The 11,031-nt window shown below is 51.1% G+C and overlaps 1 protein-coding gene across 1 annotated transcript in view; it reads right to left on the reverse strand.

Moving 5' to 3' along the window:
• Nucleotides 1-10,784, reverse strand: part of LOC119379305 (max-interacting protein 1) — a 90,201-nt gene extending 79,417 nt beyond the window's left edge. Inside the window, exons 1-3 of the mRNA XM_037648576.2 lie at nt 10,575-10,784; nt 10,299-10,386; nt 9,461-9,490 (exon numbers count right to left, since the gene is read on the reverse strand). Of these exons, the coding sequence (XP_037504504.1) occupies nt 9,461-9,490; nt 10,299-10,386; nt 10,575-10,629 (173 nt within the window). The 5' untranslated portion in view covers nt 10,630-10,784. The remainder of the gene's footprint in view (nt 1-9,460; nt 9,491-10,298; nt 10,387-10,574) is intronic.
• Nucleotides 10,785-11,031: the final 247 nt, after the last annotated feature.

Here is an 11,031-nt window from a genome sequence, read left to right on the forward strand (position 1 = left end):
GTTACGAGTACCTGTCCTGTACTCACAAACATGCTCAGGACACGCACACTTTTTCATAGTTCCCCATAAAAAAAAAAGAAAAACGTGATCGCGAATAGAACCCAGCAAAGCAAGGAATTCGCAGCACTATGTGCGGAATACTGCATGCCATCTCGGCAGGTATGGTAACTTATGACAATGTTTCGGTCTCGCACGGCACGACTCTTGCGGGGGCACTTGGCTAAGCACCAGCTTTACAATGCCCGCTAGGCAATCCTCGTCAGAGACAATTTGCAAAGTCAGGTTTCTCTGCAGGCGTGACCGCTCACAGTGGCGGAAGTCTTCGCTACACAGAGGGTATAGCGCGACTATAATGATGGCGGCCAGCAAGTAAGGTCTTGCTGAGAAGGAAACTTTTCGACTTTTACTAAAAAGGTACAAAAACGCTTCCACGCACCTCTCCCGCGCACGAGACTACCATCCATCTCCGAGCGAGAGACGAGCGATATGTAGTTAGTGAAACTAATGGAAATTAATATCTCGAAACTGGTGTCACCGAGAAAATTCGTTCGAAGTGCGTCGCGAAGTACGCGGGCGTTCCAGTTACTTTTGTGCGTCAATGCACAAACGACGAATTGGAAAAAAAAGGGGGGGGAGGGGGAAATGTGATTAAAACAACGACGCATTTTTACCGCAAGTCTGATGGCGCATACGTCGAAATCCGCGCCACCTTTAAAGTCCCAGTGAATGTGCCTCGCGAACTCGGCAGCTGCACCTCGCCAGTCGCGACACTTCATCCAGAAAACTAGTTCATTTTAGTTAATTGGTCCATTATGTATTTGGATTTCTCGTGCAAGTAGTTTCTACCGCTTCGAGTAATTGAGCAGCTCAGTGACTGTACAATCATGATATCCGTCAGAGGCGGATTTTAAGAATTCAGTACTGCCTGAAAATATATGGATGACTAACACAGGGCTTAACAATGGTCTGAAGTTGAGCTAGCCAACAGACTCCTGAGAAACAGTAAGGGAATCTCAAAATGGAAACACGCAACCGCGTTCGTGTTAAGTGCTATCCCAATACGTCCTATAACAAACAAGCATTCCAGGCCGACGCGAGTGTTTTGCTGTTCTATACTGGCGAAACAGCGCGTAGTCGAAAGTGAGTCTTTTCGTGGAACATTGACTATCCATAGTAGAGCCATAATATCTGCACCTTGAAGCAGCCTACGTTCCCAAAGCAAACGCTAACGGCTAAGCAGTGCGCGAACTAGAATGTCTGGATCTTTTTTTCTTGTAGCAGATAGTGAGGAACGTTTACTGAATTTCGAATCTTGTTCAGAAATTTTACATTTTCTTTTTTTTTTTTTACCGACGTTTAGGCGATTGCAACTCGCGAAAGTCACCGATGCTATACAAGACAAAAGTGAACACGGCACATCGTGGCTTTTGTATGCTTTCAGCACCGACTGCGCTGCCGAGAGTTGGTTACGACGGCCTCCTCGCCGCTGCAAACGTGGCATCAGTCACGCGGAACACATCACGTACATACGTGCGAATTATCGGAGACCCGCCAACTACACTCGACCGCTGACATTTTACCTTGCCGCTAGATTCAATGACTCTGATTGCCTAAGCGCTAACACTTGCTACGAAACACGGATAAGTAAAAAAACAAGTTTAAAAGAAATGAAAAGACGCTGTGCATCAGAGCACCAATAGCAGCGGGTGATATACTGCTTGAACGGCTGCGGGAGGTCGCTCGCGATGGACATCTCCACGTCACAGCTGACAGCAGAGCAAACTGAAAGGCGGCGTTTTGTAGCGCCTTTCTGACATGCTTACGGACGCAAAAATGTGATATCCCAGCATGCCAGCAGGAATGCATATTACGCGTTTTAAAATCTCGGAAATGCAGTTTTCGCGCGCGCGCGACTATATAAGCCCATTTTCACAGTAGCCGAAGGCTTGCCCAGCAGAGCACTTGCACAAAATCGATCGCGGAATCGTTGGCAAGATTGACGTAATAAAGAAACAGGCAATCCAAGCGTTAAATTTACGACGTTAGACGCAATTTTATGACGCTGCTGCTACGTGACGAAGGGCGTTCACTCGTCTAGCCCTACACAACACTGGGGACTTTCTTGCACATTATGGCACGTTCCCTGAGACGTTCGGGGCGGAACGCACCAAGGCGAGCCTTATGACCGGACTATGAACCATCACGGTATCGAGAAGTGGTAGTAGCGTTAAAAGTGAGCAACACCTGCGACGGCGAGCTCAATCAGCCTGCCGAGCTGTGTATACATTTCGATACAGCGATAGAAATAGTTGAAATGGGCTGTTGCGGCCGCGTGCCCACAAGCCACACAAAATAGTCCCTACATCGCATAGTATAGGTGGGCTGGTGCCACTTGGGAAAGCTTGTATTTTGCCAAGCATGCACGCGCTCACAACCATCACGAGAAGGGACGCCACGCCTAAACAAAGCGCTTCACTCAGCGGCGGCAGCACAGTGCAAGCGAGGAAGGGAGGCGCCAGACGCACACCGAGTAACGAAAGGATGTGAAATGGCAGCGATGCGCAGCCCAGTCGTGAAAACGATCTCACGGGGACTGCAATCGAGTCGTATTCAAAAATGCTATTACGCTACATTCGTTCCTAACTGTAAATTCTGGCCAATACTGAAACTGGCCGTAATGTTGACCAATTGCAAAGAACAGGCACAAACTTGGCGAATTCGAGCCCTGATTCCGAGCCGGAAGCGCCTTACCGTTTGCCGAGACCTGTCGCATAAACAACAGCGGACAGGCGCGTGACAGCGGCTACTGGCGGCGTGTGAGAACGCTAGGTGATCGGCACCAATCACGCGGTCAGGGCGTGATTGAGAACTCGCACACGAGCTTCCACAAAACCGCCAAGCTTTATTGCGAAAAAGGGCACAGCTGCAAACACGTCACTGTAAACAAAAATTAGCCGGGACGGGAGCTTTTCCAGCATATGAGCCCCTAAAACCCCCATGCCCCAATCATTTACTCCGTGGTAGCGGAGTGAAGTCGGCACATGTCGTCGTAAAACGCCCCTTGCTTAATGAGGGAGTTTATGAGCGACATGACCTTGTTAAACTCCCCACGGAGTTTTAGATCACGTGGTTAGAAACTCCCTATGGGAGGTTTAAAAAGTATTTTTGGTCGTGACGTGCGTGTCACGTGGTTTAAACTCCCTATGGGAGTTTTAAAAACCATTTTTGGTCGTGACGTGCGTGCGTGTGTGAATGTGCGTGTGTGTACGGGCATCTGTTTAGCATGCCGGTGTGAAGCTCCAGTGTATTGTGTGGGTCGCCGTGTGAGCATTTGTCGACAGACAACGAAATTATCAGTGCAGCGAGGATTTGCAACGGCCGGCCGAGACAAGTTCAACTCGCGCCAGCGTCCGACCGCGAACACATCGAGCTGGCTGTCGCGTGTCTATTCTCCCGTCAAGCGGCAATGGCCATGCACACGAGTGCAAGCCTCGGACACGCCACGGATACCTCGCTTCAACGTGCCGAGTTACGAAGAAGTGTGAAAAATAATTTCATCGGTAACAAAAGTAAGCTGTTGCGATCGTCAGCGGGTTGTTTCTGGAGTTTCACCGGCTAAAACTTCGAAGCAGAAAAAAGTAGGCTTCGCTACGTCGTCGGCATCAAGCCGGCCGGCGGCCGGTGTGAGAGCTGCGCCGGCGACGCGCTCGCCCCGACCACCGGAAACGCTTGCTTCTCGGAGTGTCACCGAACCGATGTTTCACCGGCTGCAACTTCTAAGCGGTAAGAAGGCTTCGCTACGTCGTCGGTACCAAGCCGGCGGCGTAGCGAACTCGCACCGCCACACCGGTCGCCGTGGTGAGTTCTACGAGCTCGCACCGGCCACCGGTGAAGCAAAGAATATGTTTCACAGAAAATAAAAGCTGCTGGAATGAATAAGTTTAAATTGTCTCTTTTGCGCCATGCAGCCACCGCTGTCAAACGTCTAGCGAGAAGGCGAGCGCCGATACGAGACAGATTGAACCACATGCGACCGCCGATAGACTGCGACCAACAGGAACCGCGACTACGAGCCGTCTCGTTCGTTGTAAGTGCATCGCTCCGTAGCTTAACGCGGATAGCGGACTCGGATAGCGGCAGTGTGTGTGTAAAATAACGGCGATGAAAACTGTACAGCAGCAAGCATTTTGTGATCGCGAGCTGTCGTTCATCGTATAGCCGTGCCGTACTCCTGGGAGAGGCCTAGCGACGCCGTCGGCCACAACGCGGTATACCGGCGGGGCGACGCGGTTGTTCGCCGGTGTTGCTCGTGAATGTGTGCCGCTGAAGCGTTCGTGCACGGCCGCTCGTGGTTCGTGTACGATTATGTGCATTTTACCGAGTTACGCACAGTACTGCTAAGGCGGATACACCTCGTGCGGCAGAGTGCCAGCTGATAATCAAAATTCGCTAATTAAAAAGGCGTTGAATGTTAGGCGGGTTTATGGTAAAAGGTGTGCCTCAGCGGTATCTATAAGGTCACCGCAAATTTACACGCATGCCATGAATGTTTGTTGCTTAATTACACGGAAAAGAAGTGTCCCATCTGAGCTACATTGGAGGTCAAGATGTGGGGCCTATATATAGTCGGTGACCCAAGGTTTGGTTGTGAAGCGTGGGTGGAAAGTGGTTGTCAGTGTGAGTGTTGTATTACTTTGCGAACCTTGTGTGCATGTTTGTGTACGTGTGATCGAGTTTGCGTGTTTCGATGCTAATTTAATTAAAGATTCTCAGGCGCATGGGGCGACAGCGAAAAGCATTTTTTTTTTCGATGGTTCTAAAAATTTACTCCCATACTTACCTGGAAAAGCTCCCCTATGGATGTTAACAAATACTCCACTCAGTCCATCCAAAACCTCCGTCCTTAAGGGGGGTAAATTTTTTACTCCCCTGGACGGAGTATATAAAACCCCCATCGGGGCGTGCGCTAGAGGACAAGTCCATTTACTCCCATCTCGGCTCTTTTTTGCTTACTGTGTAAGGTTGCCTGGTCGTACACAACACGCACAGTTCTTTTACAGATCTCGCAAAATTCGCACACTATAAAAAAAAAAAGTTATGCAACTTTAGGGCAGCTGCAAGACAACAGACGCTCATTACTGATAGAGGGTGCGAAAGCACCCGCTCTATTATGGATTATGTTAAAAGGCGGTAAATTTTCCGGGGCAGCTACATTTAATAAATGCTACATATCAGTGCAGCAATTGCATGAGCAGTTTTGTACTTATGCGTCATGACCAATTCTGAATGCATGTGGCGACTATGTGCGCATGTACGTACACGTCCTCGCAACTATGACAAAAGTTTAAGAAAAAAGAATATTTTAAATACACAACGTCCGATCGAGGGAAGCAGTAAGGAAGCTGTATCTCGATAGAAATACCAGAGTAAAGAGGCAAGGTTATTAGAAACTGAACACATCTAGAAGGCCTGCATTCAGGAAAAACGTCTTACGATATAATTCCTCACAAGAAAAAAACGTTACACAATCCTGAAACTGTAGACATCATTAGTAAAGGCCATCAACCAATGGTGGAAGAACATTAATGAAAGAAAAGCTCGGTGAATATGGGGCAAAGACCTCTGAGATTTGAAGCAACACAGATTAAGACACCAAATTTAACTATTGGTGTGGGAACTAATGCAATAAAGGAACATCTGTAAATGGTGCTAATCAGTAATAACTATAGCAAAATCATTTGAAATCAAGAGATATCTGCGGTAAGCCCCCCCCCCCCCCCCCCCCCCCCCCCCCCCCATGCATACACACACAGCAGGGGCGTAGCCAGGGAGGGGGGGTTCAACCTCCCCCTCCCGAAATTTTTCACTTTGCTTGCGTTTATCCAAGGACACATTTCTCACACAGTACACAACGCTTACTGGAAACATATGTCTATGCGCATAAGAACGGAACGCTTACTTATATAAGAGAAGGAGTTGCAACTCGTTTAGTCTTAGACAAGGCGCAACTCCCCCTTCAGAGTTTTAACAGCGAAGCTGTTAAAGCTGGAGCTGAAACGTATGAGCGGAGAAAACTATCATCATCCTAAACGGCTATGTGCCACAGAAATGAGGTAAATCCCACTGCTCACCACTGGTCCATCATACATGAAGGCAACAGTTAGCCCAAGGAATGGCTGCGAAGCGACGGCGCCGAGCCGAAGACCCCAAGTACGTACAACGAGAGAATACTAGGGAACGGGAAAGGCAACGGCGGCTGCGAGAAGGCCCCGAAGCGATGGAAGCCCTACCTCAACGACGACGTGCCCGTAGATCTCCGAGAGGTACGATCGCTCGGTTTCAGCGCGAGTTTGTCTCTGGAGTTTGGACATCTGTGTCGTGTTTGTGACTCTCTGCGGTTTAAGTCGAACCTCTCTAGAAACAGCCTGGCAACACCTATAGCTAAAGCCTAGCAAAAAAAAAACAAAAAAACTAGAAGCAACCAGATTAGTTTCGCTGTTTCAAGCCTTGCGCGACTTAGTGCAAGCTTCCCCATTTTTTTTTTTTTTTAGGAGCTCTACACGGAAAAAGGTCTTACCGCGTTTCCCCTTCTTCCACCGAAACCACTGCACCAAGTACCACCCACTGATCAGTGGTACCACCAGCCAATAAGGGCAGCGCTGTAGTGCCCGTCAACGGCAACCCTGGCGCAGTGGGCGCCATTCGCGAGCTGGCGAAGCGAACCGCTCGTGGGAACTTCACGGGCCGAATTCCCAAAGCTTTTCGTTCGTACTGGCGGTTTCCTATTGGGCGGCCACATCTGCTAATCAATATCCAACGTCATCACTGGTTTACATCTGTTCTTACGACAGTTCTACGTAAGCTTGTGAATACGGGATCTGCTGAACGCGACCATGAAGAGGTCAGAGTGTGCGGGCGCGATATGTCATTTCGATAAAGGAGGTAGCCAAAGTCATAGCGAAGCGAGTTGCGGTTTGCATTCGGAGCTAAGCATTTAACAGTCGTGTGGCTTCGCATGAATTTGACAACATGGGGGTTCGTTTCTGTTCGAAAGTACAGGGGCGTACTCGAATTGCGCTCCCATCGGAATGCTCAGAGGCACAGTGTAAAACCCGAAATTTTGGGTTCGGCAACACAGAACTATACCGCGACAGCGCTAACGCGAATGGTCCGATGCATTTCCGGACACTGCGCCAATATTCCGCCGTACTAGGTAGACAGCAGCGCACCGAGCCCTTATCTGCCTGCCCTTTGCTTTCGTCCTCAGTTTGGAAGTGCGGTACGTTTGAGTCATCGACTATCATACACGCTCCTTTTAAAATGCCATTCACGTCGGTCTTGCTCACCGCGGTACACGGGAAATGATCCGTGCACAAGCACACGGTTCACTGCATTTCTCGCGTACAACGTCAACTACGTCAGCAATAGCCCAATGCACACGAAGCTGAACTGACAGCGAAAAATGGAGAAGCACGGCGCGAGGAGTTCCACGAAGAAACGAAGAGAATGGGGTGACGGAGCTTAACGCCAAGCTCATGGCACCTAGAGACACAGCTGAAGAGCAGAGGCAGCGGCTACCAAGGAAAAATTGCACGGGTGGCCGATTTAAAACATCCAGTGATCACGCTACAGCGCAGACGAGCCCATGCCTTCACAATCAGTCACGCACTCAACCTGCAGCGTTATTAACTAGGAATGGCTGACGTCACGATCCCGCTAGAAGAATGTACCCTTGCACTGATCCATAGCAGAAGTGAATCACCCATCCCCGACAAAACGCATCAGGTAACGAAGGTGCCAGAAACACACGTAATAAAAGGGCATTTGAAACTAGGACCGGTCAATGACCTCTCAACATTTGCAAAAAAAAAAAACATTCAGTGCGAATGTTGAGGGGCCGTTGCACGTTACACGAATTGCTTCAAAGTACGTCCAGAGAACGCTCGAAGTTCTCTATGTGAATAACAAGGGATGCACCCGTACGAAGCTGTGCTTACAACCTTTCCGTCGACCGACTATACGACACCAATGCGATCAGTTGTACACACGCGCCTTCATCCGTTTCTAATGAAATTGAATTATTAGAAATTCGAAAACGATCTATTGCGAAATAACCGAGCGGACCCAATCACGCATGATTACCACAAAGAAGAACATGGCAAGGACTGTAGTGTCGTTCAAATAGGTAGGCAATTATACCGTTTAGCGCATTGTAATGGCGAACGTCTCTGTGTCACGACTGCTGTGAACTGCGACTACACCCATCTGAGTGGCTTGCTGCACTGCTAGTGCAAACATTCACTTCGCTGACTTACTACCCGACTGCAGATTATTACAGCGGTACAAACACCAACGCAGCGACGAGTTGTCGCACGCACCGCGGCGCCGACGTGCACAAAGGAGAACGTTCAGCCTGTTAAACAGAGGCTCGTCTATGCAGCGGAAGTGAACGAGGAGCGCGCCGTCGCTCTAGCAAAATATTCTCACCAGCGCGTCGGCATGCACAGGCGGGGACGCCCTTGAAACGGCAGCTGGCGGAGCCCGCATAAAGCCCGTATGCCGCAATAATTGATAGCATCGATCTCGAGCGTGTTACAGCGTGCACGCCGAGTGCATTTGTGCGTCGCGAGAAGCGTAAGCGCAGGGAGAGCGCCGATCGATGGAGCTTGCCCGTCGTCGCCTAGCACGTTTCGCGCGCCGCCGGCCAAAAACCACGCGCAGCTGGTTGGAGCTCGAGCGCCCCACGGTTTGGCGACCAGGTCAGACGCGCGTGGCCGTCGCCCGACCGCAGGCCGCTCCTGGCACCAGGCCGAGACACCTGCTCGCATGACCGCCGTACGACTGCACACGACCGCCGCAGGCGAGCACTTAAAAATAGAGCTACATTCCCGGCTCGCGCCGCACACGACACAACCGTCATTCGCGCCTCCCCGCCCCCCAAGCGCGCCGACGCAAAACCTTGAAGGTCAGCTGCAGCGGCGAGCGTTCACTGCCTGCCCAAATCGGTTTAGTATGCTGGACGCTTTCGGGCGCGTGCACGACATTTGGCGCCAAACCAAGCCGCCGGCGAAACCCTCCCTCCTCCACGACTTCGTCATTCAAAGGAGCGGCTTCGGAACGACTGCAGAATCCGTAATACGCGCGCGCCAATAAAAACAAGTACCCGAGCCGATAAAAACAACAAGCGACCGCCAGTGCACTCTCAATCGATGTCAAACCGGCAGCGCGTCTCAAAATTGACACGCACAAGTTCGTCCTGTAAACCACAAACTTGACGGAGCCAGAGGGGAGCGAGAAGCTGCGAAGTGAAGGTCACTGAACTTTTTGTGCCGGCAAAATGTTGGCACGAAACATTTTTCTGGCCCCAAGACAATACCATATTTAAAGCTAGCCATTATTCACACCTACGTGAGGGGTATAAGGGTTCACGTGGATACAAGGAGCACAAAGTTGGACTCACCTGTTTTTCTCAAGCTCGTTATGAGTGGTCCTGCGTAAGGAAAAGAATATGAAAGTGCGAGTTAGACGTGCGCGCCGCTAAATTAAATAAACGCTTAAGTTTATTCATTGCCCAATCATGCACGCTCTACTTTTTTATTACAAAAGTGTATAGAGCCGACCAGAGCGATTCACAAAGACCAACTACTACTAAGTGCACAAATATCGTAACGTTGGCGATCCAACCCCGTTCTTTCTCGAAGCGCACTGCACTCACGTGACTGCGTTCCGAGCTTATTCTGCAATGGCTGATCAGCTGGTGCGAGGGCATGTGACCCAGCAGTAGGCAACCAGCGCCGTCGGCGCTCAAAGCATACATCTGCGCATCGCGACAGGGCTCGACGGCCGCCCGCTCGCCGCCGAGAAGCAGCGACGCGCGCTCATTTTGGAGGCCTGGCCTCAACGTCAGCGACTAGGGCCGAGCTGCTAACCCTAGCGAAATCGGGGTCTAATGACATTTAGGCTTACGCTACTATTGGCGGGCCGCGCAAATAGCAGGGACTAGCGCTCACTTTTTCGGCACCGAAGCACAGTCAAAAGCCACTCGAAGCCTGCTGGCTGCAGCTGCAACTCCGACCGTGTTGCTACGGGCGCGAGCGTCATTTTAGGCGCCGATAGCATCGGAAGAGCAGTTGCGCCGGGCTCGCTGTTATTGATTCGCTACCTGGTGCACGCAGATGCCACCGCGCGCTCAAGAAATTGCAACGAAGGGGCCTACAAGCGACGGACAAGCGTGCCGTCACGCGATCTCCAGGATAGGCTGCGCCGCGAGAAGGTAAACATCGCCGTGCGCTGCTGACCTGTTCCCTTGAGTCTTCTTCGCCTTCGGCTTCTTCTTCGGGAGATCGACAGGAATCGGCATAGTGGACGCATAGCCATGCTCGGCTTCTGCAAGAAAAATCGAGAGATGAAAAAATGCGGCCATCAGGAGACTAAGTCTGTAGGCACGCACGCCCCGTGTCAAAATCAGCTGATCAAAAAACGGTTGGCGTCCATGTTGGAAGCTAACGTGTGCCCTCCGGAGATCGGCAGCGAAGCAGAAATAAGATCGGCTGGGTTGCACAAGATACACTTACCCCGCTCTCGCCGTTCGATGTATTCAGCAGCTTGCAGCAACGTGTGGATGCTCATAGTTAATCCAAACCAAAGCGATCACACTCGCGAAGAAATATGGGCGAAAAACGAAGGCAGCCTCCGTGGCCGACGCAGCGACGGTTTGGAACGCGCGAGAACGAAGCCCTCTCGCGAGCGCACCCGCAAACAAACTGACGTCGGGAGACGTCACGCGCTCACCCATTCGCTCCGACAGGGCCCGAATTTTGCCGAGCTTTCCCGAACACGCTCTTGCCGCTCGCGCGCGCGCCGAGCGATTTCCGAGGCGCTGCGGCCAATGGGCGACTGTGTTTATAAGGCACCACCACGCTCGCATGGCCACGTGGTTTCCACGCCCTCAGCTGAAGTACAGCTGTCTCGCATAGGATCTGCTCCTACGCTTGGCCATGGCTGCCGCGTCCCGGCGCTAGCTCGTTCTCC

Source organism: Rhipicephalus sanguineus, chromosome 1 (genome assembly GCF_013339695.2).
Source record: "Rhipicephalus sanguineus isolate Rsan-2018 chromosome 1, BIME_Rsan_1.4, whole genome shotgun sequence".
Lineage (NCBI taxonomy): Eukaryota > Metazoa > Arthropoda > Arachnida > Ixodida > Ixodidae > Rhipicephalus > Rhipicephalus sanguineus.